At 39.7% G+C, this 22770-nt stretch overlaps 1 protein-coding gene across 1 annotated transcript in view; it reads right to left on the bottom strand.

Moving 5' to 3' along the window:
- Nucleotides 1–935: 935 nt before the first annotated feature.
- The window catches only part of SYNDIG1 (synapse differentiation inducing 1), a 31010-nt gene continuing 9175 nt past the window's right edge, over nucleotides 936–22770 (bottom strand). The window contains exons 2-3 of the mRNA XM_032220119.1: nucleotides 21008–21145; nucleotides 936–2182 (exon numbers count right to left, since the gene is read on the bottom strand). Of these exons, the coding sequence (XP_032076010.1) occupies nucleotides 2024–2182; nucleotides 21008–21145 (297 nt within the window). The 3' untranslated portion in view covers nucleotides 936–2023. The remainder of the gene's footprint in view (nucleotides 2183–21007; nucleotides 21146–22770) is intronic.

Here is a 22770-nt window from a genome sequence, read left to right as displayed (position 1 = left end):
GGCGGCATAGAAACCTAATAAATTCAATTCAATTCAAATTCAATTCTATGGACTTTATATATGGCCCAGGGAAAGTCACTTTCTTTGACATCCCCATGTACAACATGGCATCTTACTTCATGGTGTTGTGGGAATAATATTATTTCATCAACTCAGTATATCCGTGAACAGCATTGTCTCCACAATAGGCTAATGTCAATTTCTAATTATACTCAGCCAACAGCTGTTAAGACATTTCAAGCCACCTATAGTATAGGAGCAACATTACTTTTAAGGTGACTATGGAAGTAATGCAGTTCTTCCTCAAGGACAGATCACTGAAGAAACATAATATAATAGATATCAGTAGCCAGTAGTGTTACTAGCATCAAAAGTTACCATCACCACTCAGAGGTCTACTATCTGCCTTTCCTTCATCTGTTTGGCCTTCCTCGGTAGGATCTGTAACTATATGAACTGACAGATCCATACAAGGTATTTCCATTAGTTGAGTTTAAGAACTGGTACCAAACAATTTATAAAAGAATGGGAAAAAGCGATGATTGATTAAACCAAGCTGTTAGTAAAGCCCAGATTTTGAAATTTATATTGGTGTCTTTTGACTTGATTTGGTGTTTTAACAAGCTTTCCTTGAAACTTTAACCACTCACTTTGCTTTTCCCAATCTAAACTACAATCTAATAGCACTTTTCACTCATAGGCTTAGCTTTTACAGAAAATACATTAATCCCAAAGTAAACAAATCTTAAATATCCTCAAATGTTAAAAAATACCTTGGATTAATAATGTTGATAAAAATCAAGACAGGTAATACCTTATCTCATTGCAGTGAATGGTTTTATAAGATTCTGTAAAATGCCACATGAAAAGATTGCTTCGAGAGAGAGAAAGACCATTAGAAGAGATATGTTATAGCATGATTTTTAGACAATTTTTTAATATTAAATACATTCTTTACAATATGACCATTGCTTATTCATGTTTTGTACCAAGAGACATTTTCCAACATATTCCAGCTTTTCTCTGATGTGAGTCTGTAAGCGAAGAAAACATTTTTGTGCCAGTAGGCTGGTTTCTCAGTGATAGATACTTCATGCCTTGCCATGACTTTTACGGATGGGCTTCTTATATTTTACTTGCTGAAAGAAAATCCTCTCTGGAAAAGAGATGCTGCCAGAAAGAATAGCATGCTTTGTAAGCGAGTTTTTTTGGCGGCAGGGATAGGACCAGGGCCAACCAGCGCAAGATGCTTTGACTTCAAAGCTGTCCAATGAAATCATTAATGAACCATCCATGTAGAAATATTCCTGTGTAAGCTACACAGAGTTAAAGAACAAGGTTGCACAAGACCCCTGTTATGTGTTGTACAGCTGCTGTGTATTCCACTGCAGTTTATGCAAAGTATGTAACACCTTTATAGTATAACTGGAACCCCCACTTTCCCATTCTGCTGTTCCTTATAACACCAAAATCTGCCACCTCAGCTACTGCATTTCATTTGGCTCAGGGGTGGCCCTTTTCTGATTATGACTGAATAAAAGAACTGTCAGTCTCTTGCTATTCCTACATTACATTGATTCTGCAGCTTTGTTTGTATTTTAATCATGGATAAGCACTAAGTCAGTTACTAGTTCTTAGTCATCCAAAATCCAAAATTAGCTTTCTGGGATAGCAAAACCACTTTCAGACCCTCCACCTTTAGTTTTGTAACTTCAGATGACTCTTACTTTTTGACAGGTGATCCCCAAATTTGGAGTTGAGTCTAATTTAGACTAGAAACAAATTACAAACAAGGTCTGAAGCTACCTTTTGATACTTGGAAATGCCCATGGCTTTCTTGCAATAACAGTTTTGCCAATACTAAAAATAAATCAGAAAAGTAAAGAAGAACCAGAATTTTTTTCCTTCGGAATTCAGATTGTATAAATTTATGGCAGCCCTTGTCACTCTTGAAACTATTTGTATTTGAAAGGTACGGTTTTCATTCCTCTATAGCTTTCTGTAGCAGTCTAATTTGTCAAATTCATATGTGGTTGTTTTTGGATAAATAAGCTATGAGTGCTACAGCAACTCCTACATAGATGCCTGTTCCAATGGTGATGGATAGCACAGCCAAGAAGAGAGCTCTCCGTGAACTGGAGCTTGCTTGGTGGAAATTCCCTTTAGCAATGGCTTTGTTTGTCTGCAAGAATAGATAAAGTTTGCATTAGTGAGTGTGGACATGGCAGTCACTTAATAGGAAATAGTATGAAGAAATTTGGGGGGGGGGGCAGCATAAAAGATTTGGGGGTTTAGTGGCCATTATTTTGTCTCAAACACCCAAAGTTTTTTCTCATTTTTTTCTGCAATTCATGGATGAAATTGTCTTTCATGTACTTCATGGAATAAAATAAGTGTTTGCTTTTAAGTCCAACATTTTCAAGGGGCATAATATCTGCGATTTGCATCCCTACCTTGGAGACCATAATAGCTGATCTTTTGTGAGTATGACCAGAAATGTGTTTTTTCCACCATTTGCTCTCCAAGATAACTCTTCATTAATTCTTTTCTTATCTATTACCCCCTCCAACACAATTACTGTTAAAATCAACTTCATTCCACATTTTCAGAATCAAAAGGCTACTATTGTTATCAAATAGCGATAGAAAAGCCCACAGAGACCACAGCATATCGGACATATGTCCACAAAATATTTTACAGTTTATCCCAACAGAATGAAATTGTACATATATCTGGATAGCACTTTATGGCTAAGTTAGAGAATTTTGTGATTAGGTTCTTTCTTTTTTCCCCTAGTAGCAACTTGGTTGCAGGACTATAGAACAGGACTAACCTTTTTATCCCTTACCATTTGTTCAACCAAAATCATTTTTCTGAAATTGGCACGGATTTTTTTTTAAAGTATGGTTTCAAAAGGAAATGGTCTTAAAACATAAAATATATTATAGTCACTAGAAAAGCCTTAAACTTTTTTGCATAAAAAGAAAAAAGTGAACTTATGATTATAATTTTGATGATTTGACAGGATAAATTATAGAAAGAAAAGGGTCATGTTAAAAGGTGAATTTATAATTGCACTTATAACTACTGTAAAAAAGATTGGAAGCCATTTCTTTGTGTTTTTTTTCTTTCTTTTCTACTTTTCTTGTATTTTTCTCCTTTCTTGCACTTTTTAGTCAGTACAACCAAATTAGTCCTTAGAAGCATACACTCAAATGCTGAATTCTTTTTTAAGTACTGGCAAGAGAGATGATCCTTCAGAAAACTCTGTATAATGCTCACCAATTGAAAAAAAAAGCTCCATAAGAGCATGGGGGGGGGGGAGATTGGTAGAACAAATAAATTATTTGCTTCACCTAATTAGGCAGTGAAATTTGAAGGAAGGAGGGGTGGATTTTGTAAAAAAAAGCTGTGAGCAAAGCAATGCTGAAACTGAAAATAAATCTAAGATTAGAATACCTCCAGCTATAAACACAAAATAAAATTAATGACTAATATGAATATTGCTTGAGATTCATGCATTCTTATGATATGGAAATGTATATGTCAATTCAATTTAACAGATAGTTTCATTCATCCTATTCCAATTTTTTTTCCCAGGCCAAAATAAATTCATTTTCTAAAAGCAAGGACAAGTAAAAGGGATTAACTCACATATAGTAGAAATGAAAATAAAGATCCAATCAATTTAAAACAGATGCAGGTTACTATTACTTATAAAAATAGTAAGCATGGAAAGGTAAAAAGGACTTTTTATTTTAAGCTGCTGATGTCTGACAGTGATATCTTCTATTGGAGGAGCCCTGGGACAACACGTCCCTGCAGGGAACTCTAAGAATTCTTTGGGTCAAATTGTATTCAATAGCTAAGCACCAGAACATTTTAGGATTTATGCGACTGTGAAACAAATGGTTACTCAAATTAACTAGGGAAATCAATACTGGACCTGGGAAGAGAGTGTAAAGGGCTAGAGTGACATGCCCAATATATAAGGCACTTAGGATAGAATAAAGATTGTACTTCATAGGAATGTTCTTTTGGAGGATTTCATCCATGAAGTAGAGTCAGGCAGTTAAGTAAATAGAAAATATTCCAAACAAATCTGCAAACGAGGAGAAAAAACCCGCAGAATGTATTTAAATTATGTAGTTAAAATGCTATTTGTAGTGTGCAAATATCTTTGGGAAATAACAAAAATGGCCAATTAAACCAAAAAAAGAACAATCTGTATTTCAATACCAGAAAAGGCAGTGCTAAAGGATGCTCAAAATAAACAATGATTTGTTTATTTATTTATTAAATTTCTACGCCACCTTCTCTGGGTAGCTTAGTAAAAAGAAACATAATTAAAGTTTAAAAAGTGATATAAAAACTAGAACCAAGCTTGTTGTGGCTCGGTAGGAGCCTTTGGAGCTGCTATCAGTGAGTGGTTTCAGGATGCTCTCGGGATGCAGGATAATGAGCAGCTGTTGCTCGTTAGGGTCTTCTCCTGCAGATAAAAGACTGAGGGTGCCACGCCTTAGTTGCAGAAGTCAACGTTCGTTCATCGTTTGTTTGTTCGTGAGTTCAGTTCCGTTCCTGTTCGAGTTGGTGTTTATGATTCAAAGAGGCACTTGGATAAGTGATTTGCTTTCTGAAAACCTGGTTTGCTGTAAGAGTTTTGTTTTGGCATTTGCTGTGTAACTTTTTGCCAGAGACTTTATCTATGTTTATTTTGGGCTCGCAGCCAGCTTGAGCCGGGACTGATAAAGACATTCTTTTGCAAGCTTCGTGTGGCTGTAGTTTTGGAACGGGCTAAGTGGGGGCCAGAACAAAGCTGATGGACAGCATCAGTCTTCTTACCTTGTCAATCACTTCCAGTGGACAACGCCCCTTTGGGGTTTCAAGCCAAATGGCAAAACCAGGTGCCAGAAGGCTAAAAGTATGGGAGCAGTTTTCACTTCCAGGAGCAGAATGTTCCACAGGGCAGTGGCCACAAGAAAAAAGGCTCTGGCCATTGACCCCATCAACTAGAATTCCTTAACAGATGGGGGCTGCAGCAGACCCCTTCCGCTGGAATGAGCGAGGCAAACTAGTCCCACTGGGGCGAGATGGCTCTTCACATACCCTGGACCTATGCCATGAAGGACCTTGCAGGTAATAGCCAATTGCACTTCTCTCACATGCTAGTAAGATAATGTACAAAATTTTGCAATCCAACTTCAACAATACATAGAACAAGAATTGCCAAGCAGGATTCAGAAGAGACCCCCACTGACCTATTCCCCTTTATTGAATATACAAGTGTGTTTACTTTGTAGACCACAGCATATTGTGGATAGCCTTTAAATTTCTAATTAACAATTAGAAAAAAATATGGAACAACTAAACTTTGGTCCAAAAATGGGAAAAAAACAGTGCACTGACTGCATACTATCACCTTGTGTTTATGTTTGAATTTATATGCAGACTATATCGTGATAAATTATGGACTAAATGACAGAAAATTGCTGGGAAAAATATCAGCTTCAGATATGCTGATGATACTTCGATAGATGTTTTAGAGACTACCTTGCTGAAAATAAAGGAATGCAAAATTGATTGCTGCTTAAAAAGATTATTTCAGCAGACAATTGAATGCAAAAACACACAAAAACAGAAATCGATTTTATCCTGCTAGGCTTAAAATTGTACACGGATTGTTGCTGCAGCCATTAAATAAAGAAGTGTCTACTACTTGGGAGAAAGTCTGCACTAAATTTAGACAAAATATTAAGGGCATCGCATTGACAGCAAAGGTATGCACTACTAAGGCTAGTTGCAAGATATGGTTGTGTTGTGGCCCAGCAGGAGCCGTTGGAGCTGCAAACAGACTCCGATAGCGAGGGACCCTGTGAGTCAGCTCTGGAAGATGTGGAGGACCCTGGACAGGGTTCAGACTCCGAGCAGGGACCAGAGATGCTGGTTGGCCACCAGGGAGTTGGTCCCGGACGCGAGGCTAAGACGACAACAGATAAGCGCTGACAGCAGATAAGTGCCGACAGCAACTACGGAGATATAGAAGATAATTGGGGCCAGGTGGTTGTGATTAGGCTCCTCCAAGAGAGTATATAAGAAGAGACTTTGGGAGGAGGCTTTTTGCAGGACTCAACTATTATACTAAAGCTGGAGAAGCTCTTGTGTGTATTTCTTATCTGTGAAAGTCTGGGTTGCTGCCAAAGTCTTGTCGGTGTGTTAATTTACTGTGAATAAATTTTGTAGCAGTAATCTTGTGTCGGCGTGACTCATCGTATGGAGGGGGATCAGAACAGGTTGCGAAAGCTGGGCCATGAGAAAGGTTGAACAAAGAAAAATTATGACTTTGAATCATGATACTGGGAAAATATCCTACACCGCAGAAGAATAAATCATTGAATATTATATGAAGTAAATTAGACTGCTCATTGGAACCTAATAACGAAGCAAACACTTAAATATGTTAGAACCTAATGTGAGGTTGAGAATCATTGGAGAAGACCTTGATGTTTAGAAAAAGCCAGTTGAACAAGACACTGACAAAAAACAAGGTAAATAGATACTATCATTGATGACATAATGTTAAACCTATGTTTTTTTTTGATAATATGAAGAATTCAATCAAATAATATCAATTGGGTCAAAAATAAAGAAGTGACTGAAGAATAATAATTTTAGGATGTGGACTCCACACCAGGGTGGAGTCACACTGGTGTGGAGCAGAAGAACAGGGCTCTGTTCTTTCTGCCCAATTTTCCATGCCAGGAGGCTTGCAAAGGCAGAGCTTGGTCTTGGAGGGACCAGCTAGAGAGGGGAAGCTCTGAGGATAACAGGGATGTGATCCCCTGTTACTGTAGGAGAAACCTCTCAAATCTGGATTGTGATTAGACTGAGACTAAACATTGTGGATTGCAGAAAAGGAAAGAACAAACTACAAGAAGCTTCTGCCTGGGAAGAAGACAGTGGAGATTTGATCTGGTAGGGGAAATGAGAGAACTATGATAGTGACTGTGCTAAATAGATAGAAGACAACATCCTGGACATTAAGGGAGGAGAAGCTGATGCAACAGTAAGAACAAGGAAAAAGAACTTTTAAATTTCCAGAAATCTGTGCAATCTAAGTAACCTGATACAATTATATAAAATTCTGTATAGATATTATTTACTGTATAGCTGTTCATTTAAAACTAGAATTGGAACTTTATATAGAATACCTTAAAGACCTTTATATTTTATACTTTCTGACATATATATTCTCATAGATACTTATAGATAATACCCAGGGGACAGAGGCATATGTGAAAGCAACTTATATAGACTTATATAGTACAGGGCGGGGCATAACCTTTTCCTAGGGGGTCACAGCAAGATCGACAGCAGTTTACAACTTCCGCGACACCTCATTTTAAAGCCCATAAAAAACTGAATTGAATGAGCTATTAAATGTTAAATTTGCTTTAAGAATGGCTGGAAAATTCGATTCGGAAGAACAGAGGATCATTGACAGAATAAAATGCATTGCCTTTCGAGAGGCTCGCGATGCTGGAGCGACGTTTATCAATCGAAAATGGATTGCAAACAAATTGAAACGTCATCCGGATTGGGTTACTGATAATTGGAACAAAACAGCCCAAGAATGTTTCACAAAATTTGGAGAAGGGCGTCCTCTGCAACTGTCCCAAGAAAGCAAAGCCATCATTGCAACTGGCAGTCGCAAACAACGAAAAGGAAACCGAAAAGTGGCCCAAGAAATCCTTCAAATTCGTGGAAAACGAGTTGATCAAAGGACAATCGGCCGATATCGAGAACGAGAAGGTTTGAAGCCATTCCACGTCATTTGCAAACCATTGAAAACTCAAACACACGTTCAAGATCGGCTTTGGTTGTGCGATTGGTTGTCTGAATGGACCGAGGAAGATTTTCTTCATTTGGCGCCATCTGACGAATTCTTCGTTTATGCCATTCGAAAACCGAATTTCCAGAACGATCGAATTTGGGCTAAAGACGTCGACGACATCGCCAAACATGAACGATATCGACAAATCGTTCGCAATCCGACTTGCATCGGGATTTTCGTCATTTTCACAGCCAAGAAACTGCATTGGGTTTTGAAAGATAAAGGGGAATCCTGGGATGGCAGTTATTTCCGTGAGAAAATTTTATTGGAGAATGTCATTCCATTTCTCAGTGATCCAGACAATGTCTTGGTGGTTGGTGAGGCTGTCTTTCTTCATGACAAAGCTCCTTGCATGCGTGCAAATGCGACTCAGCAATTGTTAAAGGAAAACAATGTCGAATTTTGGGGCAATGACGTCTGGCCGGGAAATTCGCCAGATCTCAATCCGGCAGAGAACATTGGGGCCATAATTAAGGATGAAGTGGAAGCTCTGATGATTCAGGAGCAAGGTCAAAATCGATATTCGGTTGAAACTTTGAGAATGAATTTGGAAACTGTGTTGAAAAATCTGGAAAATCGAACGGAACTGTTTGAAGATTTGTTGTGTTCTTATCCACCTCGTTTGAATGCTGTTCGAAGGGCTAATGGTGGTCATACTGACTATTAAATCGTGTCAATAAACTCAGTTTTTGATGGGCTTTCGAATGGTGTATGAATTATTTGTGTTGTTATTACAAGTGTTGCTGTGACCCCCTAGGAAAAGGTTATGCCCCGCCCTGTATATATATAGTATATATATATGTGTATATGTGTGTGTGTGCGTGTGTTGTATTTGTGCTGACACTAAATACATACATACATACATACATACATACATACATATATAGTATATTTATATATCCTAGATATTTTTTATAACATAATCAATTTAATAATCAAGTAAAAAAACACTACATATATTTATATTTATATTTTTATAAGAAGACTTAAGGTATTAAACCTGCGATATAAGTATCATGTTATAAGTATTACTCATAGTAAATGCAATATCTATAATTTTTATATTTCTTATAATTAAATAACATTTAGATTAAGATTAGTAATCTAGTGTTTGTTAGTAGTCAGAACTGTTAGATCATCATTAGATTATTATTAGATCATTAATTGTATTGATCAATTGTATAAATACGGTATTGATTGTATTATACTATAGGGTGTTCTATATTGTGGTCACCTATAATAGTTAGTGAAATAGGTAGAAGAATTGTGAGGAAGTGAGGTAGAGACAAAAAAAGGTAGATAGATAAGGGGGAAAACAGGGGTATATGGTACTGTGGAAAAACCTTTTTAAAAAATATTAAAATGACGAGTACAACCATCACATTTACCAAAACAGGAGGGGGGAACAACTGCGACAATAGCATCCCCATCAGGACCACATTCAGTGGAAAGCATGTTAGGAGGTGAGAAATCAGGCTCCACTATAAATCTACAGAACATGCAATCAACCCTAACATCAATTCAGGAGACAATGATGAAGATGCAGGAAGTAATGACAAAAAATCATGAAGAACTTAAGAGTGATATGGGGGAGATGAAAGGAGAGATACACAAACTAGATGATAAAATTGGTACAATGCAGGTAAAGATAATACAATATGAGCAAAAAATAAAAATAGTGGAAGCTAGAATGGAACAAACGGAAAAGAAACTAGATAAAACAGAAAGTAAAATGATGGCGGTAAACAGAGAAATGGAAGAGGGCATTATAAATTTAGAGATGGAGAGATCAATGTTTTATCTTAGATTTCAAAATATAGTGGAAACTAAGGAGGAATATCTCCAAAGTTAATTGCTGAATTCCTGGCTGAACTTCTGCAAAAAAGCAAGCAGGAAGTAGAAAATGACTTAGACGAAGTGAATAGGGTCCACACAAACTATGCACGCAGACATACCGTATTTTCACCCATATAACCCGCCCACGCGAATAACCCGCAGGTTTCCAAGATCGTGTAAAATATTTTCCGTATACCCCGCCCTCTTATATAACCCGCGACGAGTAAGCCATCGGCAAACATTACATTAGCGCTATTCCATCAGACCTCCCCATTAAAACCAATCGGAGGAGAAAGCCTGGGCGAGCTGGGGAGGGCTTGGAGGAACGGAGGAGAAGGGAACCTGCTGAGATCGGGGAAGAGACGGGAGGCGGCAATGGAGGAGAAAGCCTGGGCGAGCTGGGGAGGGCTTGGAGGAACGGAGGAGAAGGGAACCTGCTGAGATTGGGGAAGAGACGGGAGGCAGCAACGGAGGAGAAAGCCTGGGCGAGCTGGGGAGGGCTTGGAGGAACGGAGGAGAAGGGAACCTGCTGAGATCGGGGAAGAGACGGGAGGCGGCAACGGAGGAGAAAGCCTGGGCGAGCTGGGGAGGGCTTGGAGGAATGGAGGAGAAGGGAACCTGCTGAGATCGGGGAAGAGACGGGAGGCGGCAACGGAGGAGAAAGCCTGGGCGAGCTGGGGAGGGATTGGGGGAACGGAGAAGGGAACGTGCTGAGATCAGGGAAGGGGAGGCGGCGGCTGGCCTGAAAACGGAGCCACAGCCGCGCCGCCGCCGCCTTCAATTCCTGCCGGACTTCCAAGCCAGAGAAGGCGAGGAGCTGCTGAACTGGCGGCGAAGCAGAATCCGGGCTGCCGAGCACCGCCTGCGCTTCCTCTCACCTCCTGCTTCTTCCTGGTCGCTTCGCCCATAGCCAGGGGCGGGGTTTTCACGAAGGCGTCCCGAAACCCAAGCAGGAAAAGAGAGAAAAGGAGCCCGAGCCGCCGAGCCAGCCCACTGCCACGAGGAAAGTGGTGGTCCCAAGCTCTCCCTTTAGTTAATCTGTGTAAAATATTTTCTGTATACCCCGCCCACTTTTATACCCCGGGGGTGCTGTGTATGTAAAAACGCATATAACCCGTGGGTTATATGGGTGAAAATACGGTAAGCTTCCAAGAGAGACACATGTAAGATTTACAAGAAAAAAGACAAGAGATGAAGTCTCCAGCAAAACAAGAGAAGAGTCTTTGGTTTATAAGGAAAAAGAAATCATAACATTAAAGCAGATACCAAAATGGATAAGGGAACAGAGAAGAAACTACCATTTCCTATTGACCCAACTGCTTAAATACAGAGTGATGTTTAGATGCCTTATCCCTGAGGGGATGCTAATAACCGGGCAGGGGAAAAAAATCCATATTGGCTCGCTGGAAAAGGCACAGGAATTTTATGATCACTATATAATAGGAGAAGACGAACAAGATAGTAGAGAGGAAGCAGAAAATAAGAGTCAGGAAGAACAGACATCAGAGGAAAAACTTACAGAGCAGGATATAAGGGACCGAAGGGAAACAGAATGACAGGAGAGAGAAGGAGCCAGGACAAGAACACAAACCGAGACAAGAACAAGGAAAGGACCAAAACCAACATACAAATAAGATGGAAGACAAAATAAAGATGATATCCTTGAACATCAATGGTATCAACTCACCGGTCAAGCGAAAACAAACATTAACAAGACTCAAAAGACATAATATGGATATTGTCTGCCCAGTGGTGGGTTGCTTATTCCGTTCCAACCAGTTCGGTTGGAACGGGGCCGGCAGCGTCTTCATGCACACGCACAGTTCATGCATGCGTCTTAGCACCTGCGCGATGCTCCAGCTGCTCGCGGAGAATCGCGCAGGCACTGTATGTGCCATCCAGCTGCTCACGGAGAATCGCGCAGGCGCTGTATGTGCCATGCACCTGCGTGGAAGGGCAGAAGCCTTCAAAGACCGGTAAGAAGGGCGGGAAGGCCCTTTGCCGTTCCCGGAAGTTACTTACTTCCGGGTTCGCTGACCAACCGGTTCGCGGGGACCACTGCGAACTGGTTGAAACCCACCCCTGTGTCTGCCTACAGGAGATCCATATCAAAAAAATATGGTAATATTTTAGAATGCCCCAAATTAGGAAAGCTGCATCTGGCGCTAGCACAAAATAAGAAAAGAGGGATTGCGGTACACATAAAAGATTGGTTAAATTCGAGGAAAATATTTAGTGATAGAGAAGGCAGATTTTTAATGACGGAAATAACAACAAATAAAAAAAATTCTGCTGGTGACAATTTATGCTCCAAATATAAACCAAAAAGAATTCTATAATAAATTACACAAGAAAATAATTGAATCAGATTGGGAAAATGTCTGTATAATAGGCGATTTTAATGAGGTAGCAGACAACAAAATAGATTATAGGAATACAAAGAAGAATAAAAACTACTGAATACCTTCTTTGAAATGGTGCAAGAATTAAATTTAAGGGATGCATAGAGACAGATAAATCCAAAAATAAGACAGTACACTTTCTTTTCCCATCTGCACAATTCGTGGTCGCGAATCGATATGGCATGGATGAACCCAGAATTGATCAATAACAGAAGATATGGAGATTTCGCCAAACACATGGGCAGACCACAATCCATTAATGGTAAAATGGAAAGGTCAGAGGAAAAAGTTCAGATGAACGCTAAATCAGAGAATTGTAAAAGAAAATCATACTGTATATACAAATATAACACCTATAACACCTATCCTCCATGAGCTGCACTGGCTACCTGTCGATCTCCGGGTACGCTTCAAGGTGCTACTTGTCACCTACAAAGCCCTTCATGGTAGTGGATCTGGGTACTTGAGAGACCGCCTACTGCCAATTACCTCCATTCGACCAATTAGATCCCATAGATTAGGCCTCCTCCGAGTCCCATCAGCCAGTCAATGTCGACTGGCAACCACGTGGAGGAGAGCCTTCTCGGTGGCAGCTCCAACCCTATGGAACGAACTCCCCGTGGAGATTCGTACCCTCACCACCCTCCAGACCTTCTGCATAGCCCTTAAAACCTGGCTGTCCCGACAGGCCTGGGGCTAAAGACCTCAACCCCACCCGAATTGTATGAATGTTGTGCTTTTAACGATGTACTGTCTTATGTGTTTAATCTGTTTGTCCCCCCTTCCTTCTGATCTGTAAGCCGCCCTGAGTCCCCCCAGGGAAAAGGGCGGCATATAAATAAACTACCTACCTACCTACCTACCTACCTAAATGATGGAGAAGGAATTAGATATTTTCTTTAAGGAAAACAAGAAAGATCAAACAGTGCAAAACCTACGCAATACCACAAAAGCCTATGTGCGGAGTATAACAATAGCATATACAGCAAGGAGAAATAAGGAAAAAAGAAAACAGCAAACATTATTACAGGAGAAGCTTAAAGAGTTGGAGACCGTGTTGCAGAAAGAACCACAAAATACTAAAATCAAAGAAGAGAGAGATTTGGTGAAACATAAAATTAATCTAACACTTCAAGAAGAAATGATACGTAATATAAAAATGGCGAAACAAAACTATTTTGAAACAGCAAATAAACCAGGTAGATGGTTGGCCCACAAATTGAAGAAAGAGAAAACCAAAAAGCTAATACAGCAATTACAGGACGAACATGGGAATTTGTTCCAAAAGACAGAAGAAAAAAAATGTATAATCAAAAACTTTTTTCAAACTCTATACAGTCAGGAAAACATCTCAGAAAAAGAACTCCGAAATTATTCACAAGAGATAAACTTACCAAGTATTTTAGAGGAAGCAAGAGAAATGCTAAATGAGAAAATAACTCTAACAGAGATAAAGGAGGCAATTAAGAAACAAAAAACAATCAATCACCAGGACCTGATGGGATTCCCGCAGAGATATATAAAAAATTTCAAGAAACTTTTGAGAAAATCATGTTAGAATTGTACAATCAAGTATTAGAACAAGCAAAAATGCCAAGTTCATGGGTTGAAGCATTTATAACATTAATTCCAAAAGAAGAAGCAGACAATCAATTGATCTAAAACTATAGGCCAATCTCGTTGCTAAATGCTGACTATAAAATATTTATGACGATCATTGCGGAAAGACTTTAAAAAATATTGAATAAAATTATTCATTCTGATCAAAACGGATTCCTACCCAAGGGAAAATTAAGAAATAATACAAGAATTATAATGAATGTATTAGAATACTATGAAGCACATCCAGAGAAACAATTAGCATTAGTATTGGTAGACAATAATTTAAATTGGCAGTTTCTTATTACACAATTAGCTAGTATGAAATTTGGAGAAAAAGTTATTAGAATGATTAAAGCAGTGTTTCTCAACCTTGGCAACTTGAAGATGTCCGGACTTCAACTCCCAGAATTCCCCAGCCAGCGTTCGCTGGCTGGGGAATTCTGGGAGTTGAAGTCCGGACATCTTCAAGTTGCCAAGGTTGAGAAACACTGGATTAAAGCAATATATTCAAACCAGACAGCTAAAATAATGGTAAATGGAGATCTAACAGACAAAGTCACTATAAATAAAGGGGTCAGACAAGGATGGCCACTATCTCTTCTTCTATTTATCTTCTCATTGGAGGTTTTACTAACACGGATTAGGGAAAAAGAGGAAATAAAAGGGGCCCTATGGTAGCCGGCCCACAACCATAGAGCACACTCCTAGAACAGCCGTTGCTGGAAGAATTGGAAGCCAAGTTCTGGAGTTTGGAAGCTGGAGAAGTTATGCTCAGAGCACAGCAGTGGCGGCGGAAGCAACGCCAGTGCCCTGGCCCTGCAGGGAGAGCTGGGCCAGGGCATGGTGAGGCTGGGAAGCATGCGAGCTGGGGGCGGAACAGGCACTCGCGCAACCACCCTCTCCAGCTAGGCAGAGCTCCATGCACTGACCTAGGGGGTATCCTGAATGTGCCAAGTTGCAGGAGCTGGGGAGCGGATAGAGATGTGGCTTGGCGCCTTAGGGATATCCCCTAGGCAAGTGAATGGCGCTCTGCCCGGCTGGAGTGGGGACTTGCCAGGTGGCTGCTCGCCAGTGTGGTCACCTCATGGCTGCTTCAACCCTGAGGCTGTGCCTAGCTCTTCGAGAGCTCGCTCGCAAGGGAGCAGCTGCCCGGCAACTCCCCCCTCTGGCCAGGCAGAACACTACTCCCCAACCTCGCAGTATTCCGAAGGCAGCAAGCAATGTGAGCGCCTTTCCCCCCGCCTCCCGCAACTTGGCACCTTTGGGGTACCGCTAGGTTGGAGTAGTGCTCTGCCTGGCTGGAAGGGGGGGGTTGTCCAGGGGGCTTATTTTCAGTGGGGGCTTATATTTTTGCCCACATGAAAAATATGGCAAGGCCTTAGTTTCAGGACAGGTTGTATTTTTGGGAAAACATGTTACCTACCTACACACACTCACTCTCTCCCTATCTACCTTCTGTATTTCTCTCTCCCCTCTATCCCTCTATTGTTTGTTTGTTTGTTTATTAGTATTTATAGGCCGCCCTTTTCCCTAAGGGGACTCAGGGCGGCTTACATAAAATAAGGAAGGGAGGGTACAGACAATAGACACAAACAATACATAGAAGTAAAATAGTAAGCAACATTCATTCATCATTCGGGTGGGGACAAATTATCTTTATCCCCAGGCCTGACGGGCTAGCCAGGTCTTAAGGGCTGTGCGGAAGGTCTGGACGGTGGTGAGGGTACGAATCTCCACGGGGAGATCGTTCCAAAGGGTCAGAGCTACTACTGAAAAGGCTCTCCTCCGTGTAGTTGCCAGTCGGCATTGACTGGCAGATGGAACTCGGAGGAGGCCTAATCTATACGATCTAATTGGTCGCAGGGAGGTAAGTATCTACTTACCTACCCTCTCTCTCTCTCCCTACCTATCTACTGTATTTCTCTCTCTCTTATTTCTCTCTCTCTATCCCTCTACCTACTTACCTACCTACACACACTCTCTCCCTACCTACCTACTGTATCTATCTATCTATCTATCTATCTATCTATCTATCTATCTATCTATCTATCTAGCTATCTAGCTATCTATCTATCTATCATCTATCTATCTATCTATCTATCTATCTATCTATCTATCTATCTATCTCTATTTCTCTCTCTCTCTATCCCTTTATCTACCTACCTACCTACCTATTTCTCTTTGTTTCTCTCCCTCTCTATCCCTCTATGTACCTACCTACTTTTTAAAAATTTGCCTCTTCAAAACCTTGGTGCGTCTTATACTCCAAAAACACAATAAATAAAATAATTTTGAAATTTATTTGGCTGGGGGGAAAAGCTAGAATAAAATTAAAATTACTACAGGACTCTAGAATCAAAGGAGGATTTCGCCTCCCAGATTGGGAGCTTTACTACCAGGCAGCATGGCTCAACATGGCTCAAAGAATGAATAGTACTTCAAAATAAATGAATATTGACGATAGAGGGCCATGCTTTACAGCTGGGCTGGCATGCTTTTACCTGGGAGTGAAAGAGTAAAGCCCATAAATATTTCCAGAGGTAAGAGGAGCCTTACTAGAAGTATGAAAATCAAAAGAAACTTCTATACAAAAATTCCTAGATGGATATCAACCATGGAAGCAATTATCTACCCCAATGTAATAGATTTAAATAGGATATTGACATATAAGGAGTGATTGGATGGGCAAGGAAAACTTAAAACAAATCAGGAGTTAAAATTACAGGGAATTGAATTAGGCTGGTGGCCATACCTACAAATTCAAACAAGACACAAAAAGGATTTAGAACAGTACGGATTTCAAAACGAACAACAAGAATTGGACAAAATAGTAACACAAACAGAAGAAAAAATGATTACAAAAACATACAATTGTCCCTTAAAATTCAAAGGAGGAGGAAACCGTGAAAGAAACAATGATAATTTGGGCTAAAAACTTTGGGTACAATATTGAATTGGAGCACTGGGAAAAATTATGGGGGGGGGGGATTATAAATTGACAATGTCAACATCTTATAAGGAAAACATCTACAAAATGTTTTATAGGTGGCATTTACCCCTGGCGACATTGGCCAAAATGTTCTCAAACAGATCTCCAAACTGTTGGAAATGTAACCACCAACAGAGGACCTTCTATCATATGTGGTATATACTCTGGTTTCTCTTCAGATCGTATAAATCGTTCGCCTTTTACTATCATATGTGGTGGACGTGTCCGAAAGCCAAAGAATTCTGGACAAAAATTCAAAAATGGTTAGAAGAAAGAATAGAACAAATAACTGACACGAACCCTGAGCTGTTTCTTTTAGGAATAATTAAAAAAAAAAAGTAAGGATATCCAATATATGATGCTTCATATAATCACTGTTGCTAGAATTTCATTTGCCCAAAGTTGGAAACTAAAAACCATTCCCTCAAATGCAGAAATCATAAAAAAAAGGTCCTAGAATGCTCAGAAATGGACAAACTAACAATGGAACTAAGAGATAGAGAGGAAACAGATAGATAATGCAAATCTACCCAAGATCTCAAATGAAGCAAAAGGGGTACTGAACCAAAAGATAACATTAGAGGAACTAGAAAAGGCAGTTAAAAAAATGGGAAACAACAAAACTCCTGGCATGGATGGTTTGCCAGTTGAAATCTATAAATCTTTTTTGGAAATTTTAGGACAGGAGATGATAGCAATATTTAATGCTGTCTTGACGGATTCTATTGCACCGAAATCATGGGCCGAGGCTTATATAACCCTTTTGCCTAAAGTTGGAGCTGACCGTACCCAAATTAAAAACTATAGGCCCATTTCACTTTTGAATGTGGATTATAAAATCTTTGCAGCTATATTGGCAGATAGACTCAAATTTTTCCTTAACAAATTTATACACTCTGATCAGAATGGCTTCCTGCCATCAAGGCATTTGAAAGACAATGTCAGAATTATTTTGGATGCCTTAGAATATTATGAAGCTCGGCCAGATAAACAAGTGGCCTTTATGTTTCTTGACGCACAAAAGGCTTTTGATCGGGTAAATTGGAATTTTATGTTGTCACAACTAGAAAACATGAAGTTTGGAGAAAGTTTTTTAAATGCAATTCGGGCAATTTATGTACGACAAACCACGACAATATTGGTAAACGGAGAAGAGGCGGGTGACATTGTGATTGGTAAAGGCACAAGACAAGGATGCCCGCTATCCCCCCTACTGTTTATCCTCACATTAGAACCCCTTCTTAGAATAGTGAGAAGCGATACACAAATTAAAGGGTTACGAGTTAAAGCTCAGGAATTCAAGGTCCAGGCTTTCGCCGATGACCTTGTTTTTATCCTGGAGGACCCTATGGCATCTGGGATACAACTTTTATGTAAAATAGAGGAGTACGGTAGGATAGCGGGGCTACGTATAAACAAAGAGAAGACAAAACTGTTAATTAAAAATATGACTCTGAACCAGAAAAGGGAAGTACAAAGCCTGTTAGGGATCAACATGGCCCACAAAATACAATATTTGGGAATTTGGCTGACGGAGAGATGTTCCTCTATCAAGGTAGATAACTATATGAAATTACTACAACAGGTATCCAAAGATATGACTAATTGGAGTAGCAAACAATTGTCTCAGATGGGCAGGATCGCGACAGTCAAGACATATGTATTACCAAAATTTTTGTTTTTGTTTCAAACGGCACCAACTAAATTGGACAAAAATTTTTTTTAATCCTTGGAGACAATAGTGACACAGTTTATATGGCAAGGCAAGAAAGCACGAATTAAAGCCCAAACTTTACAAAAACGCAGAGAACTGGGAGGCTTCGGAGTACCCAACTGGGAAGCATACTATAACGCAGCAATCATGACATGGGTGAAAGATTGGGTGATGTTGAATAGAAGGCGCCTATTGGCTATAGAGGGACATGACCTCCCCCAGGGATGGCATGCCTCCCTCTGGCAAGAAAGAGACACCCCCCATAGGTACTTCATGGGACATTATATTCGGAAGATTTTGATGGGGGTCTGGGAAAAAATGAGGAAAAAATATTATCTTAGGGTTCCGTGTTGGTTGGCACCATTAGAGGCCTTAACGCATCCGAGTTTATTTAATTGGACAAGAAACATAACATATAAAGATATCATGACAGAAGAGGGCAACATAAAAACAAAGATGGAATTAGAGCAACAGGGCAGGAATTTGGAATGGTGGGAATATTTACAGGTTAGAAACAGGTTTAAAAGTGATAAGGCACGTTTCGGGATCTACCCAAACCCTCAGGGGCTAGATAAGATCTTGTTTGGTGGAGACAAAAAAATGTTATCGAAGATCTACCAATTTCTGACCTGCCAAGATACTAATGAAGAGATGGACAAAAGCCTTCTAACAGTATGGGAGAGAAACCTAGGTTATGAAATTGAAATGGGCAAATGGTGGGATCTATGGAGTAAGACCATTAAACTTACAACATCCACTGCATTCAAAGAAAACATATTCAAGATGGTTTATAGGTGGCACTTCCCCCCTACGAGGTTAGCTAAGATGTTTCCTGGGTTATCTCCATTGTGTTGGAAATGTGGAAGAAAGGATGGCACATTCTACCATATTTGGTGGTCCTGTACTGAGGCCACGAAATATTGGAAAAGGATTAAAAAATGGTTAAAAGAGGTTACCGGGGCAAACATTGAATGGAGACCTGAGAACCTGTTACTAAGCATCAAACCAGATAACATAAGCAGTTCAATATGGCATATAATTGTGGCCGCAAGAATAACCTATGCACAATTTTGGAAATCCACCACTATACCGCCGGAAGATGCATTAATTAAAAAGATCTACGAATGTGCAGAAATGGACAGAATGACGGGTTGGCTGAGGGACAAAGGAGAAACAGAACATTATCTTAGCTGGAACCTATGGTATATGTGGGCGACTAGGAGAACAGCAGGGACTTAAAATGGGGAAAGTTAACATAGGTACCGTAATAGATCCCTGAATCTTGCACTGAGAAGATGTGGCTTAGAGACCTAATAATGAGGAAAGAAAGAAAAACTGGGCTGTGAATGACTGTCACCGTAGGGGGGGGAGGGGGGTTGTATGTCTAAAACGGCATTTGTATCTGTATGTTTTACTTTATATTGTTATGTATGATTTGTCTTGCTTATGTCGTTGTATTTATGTCGCTGTATTGTTTTTTTCTGTTTTTTAAAGGTAATAATGTTTAATAAAAATTATATTTAAAAAAAAAAAAAAAAGAGAGGAAACAGAGTACTCCAAGATATGGAACAGGCGGTATAACTGGCTCGAAAAGAGATGGAAAATCAGTGCATAAGGAACACATAGCAAACACAATGAAAAGAGATGGCATATACTTAGAAAGCAATAGAGATGGAAATATTGTATATAGATGTATATATTATAAAAATGAGAAAGGATGAAACAAAGAATAATATGTACAATAGAATGGAAAATGGAAAACCCGAAATCAGAAAAAAGAAATACCGATAATAGAAAGCTGTAAAAGTGTAATTGTGATTTTAATGTTTGGAAAATGTCAAATAAAAATATTTTTAAAAAATAATAATAATTTTAGGATGCAAAAAACTTCAGTGTAAGAGAAAAGATAAGTCAATTACAAATTCACTCATATAACAACAAGGATGGAAAATACATTATCAAAATAAGCATGTATGTGATGCATGTGTTATTAAATCATGACTACAGCTATTCCTCCCTGTTTCATATCCCCCAAATGAGTTAAGACCAATTCTCAGAATTACCTGGAAACTGCTAGAGTTTTGTTCCCAATACATCAGAACAGATCATATTGGGAAGGCTATTTTTCGATCTTGTATATCGCAGGTTAGTCCCTAGCCAGCCTAGCTGGTGGGAGGATTCTGGGAGTTAAAGTCCACCCATCTTCAAGGTGCCGAGGTTGAGAAACACTGCCCTAAAGGGTTCACAATGTAAATCAATATTTGTGAAAGTTTTGTGAGCTGCCCAGATTTGTGGCATATAAGATGGGTGGCCATGCAGGTATTTTAAATTCATACCGTACATAAAAACATACACATTTCTTGCATATTTGTGAACATGTGGCATTTTGATTAGTAATAAAAGGATTGTTCAACTGTGAGTTTTTTTCTCACAGACCAGCACTTTTAAATAACTTACAGTATTATAAAATAATTTTGTCTATCCATTTTTAATCATATCATAATCTCTATACTAATGGGACATTGCCTATCTGCCATACAAAGCTAATTGGAATAATAAAATTGTACAAATACCTCATGTGACAAATAGAAAGCAGCTATTCCCAATGGCCAAAAACAACACAGCATGGAGAACACACTGAGTCCAAGATGATCCCTGGGCGGCATCATAAGGAAATGATCTTCACTTTCAGTGTCACTTGAATAATCACTCTGAAACAGTAAGAGAAAGGGACCATGAAGTAAATAGGTTACTGGCAAGACTAGCCCTTCCTCTCTGCATCAGGCATACCTATGATCCATTTTCTTCAAGGCAACATAGAATTTTCTGGCTGAAATTATGGATAAGAGATAATTGTACTCTCCTGCAATGAAAGAACATTTTAGAAGCATCATTTAAAAAAAAAAAAATTCTGATAGGATGACATTATTAGAAATTACTACAGAAAAGGTAACTTTTCATTTCTTAAAATTATGATGAAGGAGGATCATCCTATTCTGCAACACAGTGACCACAGGGAGAATACAACATCTTGCAGCAACAGCTTTTAAAAAGAGGGAAATCGCCACGAGTGTCACAATGTTAAAACGTCATCCCTACACTATTTAAGAACCCTGAAACATATCCCCACTATCGGTACTATGGGTTGGTTTGTGATGGCTGTGACATTTTTGCTTATCGGAATCAGCATGAGACCGTGGCTACATGGGTTCACATCAAGGAACACCTCTACTTGAATAAATGCCTTGGCACACACTCTTGTATGTGTGAAGCCTTTCATCTTGCAAGCATTCTCTGTATGTGCAAAAGCAATAAATTGTTAGGGGGAAGTTTAAAATACCAGATGCCACTCATCAACCAAATAAAATTCTTTCCCAGCTTTGTCAGCTAGCAACTACAGAAAAAGAATCTATTAAAAATCAAATAGGCTAAATGAGTAAAACGTAAAACATATGCTGGCCAACAGCCCAAACACTTGAAATTGTAAACTTATGTGAGGTTCAGATAATAATACATCTGTATAACATGGAATAATACTCTTACATTCAAGACAACGCTTTAATGAAATCCTTGTACTGTGGCTACTGTGTTTGATCAGCTATTGAGGTAGATGAGATTGGAAGCAGATGACAGGGAGACACTCAGATATTTGAATTCATTTCAACCTGACTGATGATCAGTAGCTAAAGAGACACTAGCAAAACAAATAAGGCTAGGGGAAAATTCAGAGAAACTAGCTCTAAACTGGAAATACAGCAGTTTTCCCTTTATTAAGGGAAAAGCAGTAATATAAAATTGTTATGGCCCAGCAGGAGCCATTAGAGCTGCTGATGGACTTAGATAGCGAGGGACCTTATGAGTCGGCTAAGGAAGATGTGGAGGACCCTGGGCAGGGTTCCGACTCTGAGCAGGGACCAGAGAGGCTGGTTGGCCACCAGGAGGCGCCTGAGGCATGGAGCAGTGGGGAAGATCAAAGGGAGTTTGTCCCTGACGCCAGGCAACGAAGGGCGGAGAAACGGAGGCAGCAATTACGGAGACAGACTTATAAGAGATAATCAAGCCCAGGTGGTTGTGGCTTGGCTCCTCCCAAGAGAGTATATAAGAAGAGACTTTGGGAGGAGCCCTTTTGCAGGACACAACCATTCATAACAAGCTGGGGAAGCTCTTGTGTGTATTATATCTCTTGTCTGTTGGAGTATGGGTTGCTGCCAACGCCTTGCCAGTGAGTCGTGTTGGGCTTTCAGCCAACAGGATTGTAATTACTGTAAATAAAGCGTGGCTAACAGTAAGTCTGTGTTGGTGTTAATCACCAGACGGAGGGGAGTCAGAACATAAA

This window comes from Thamnophis elegans, chromosome 6 (genome assembly GCF_009769535.1).
Source record: "Thamnophis elegans isolate rThaEle1 chromosome 6, rThaEle1.pri, whole genome shotgun sequence".
NCBI classification, from domain to species: Eukaryota; Metazoa; Chordata; class Lepidosauria; order Squamata; family Colubridae; genus Thamnophis; species Thamnophis elegans.
This window is presented reverse-complemented; position numbering and strand designations above follow the sequence as displayed.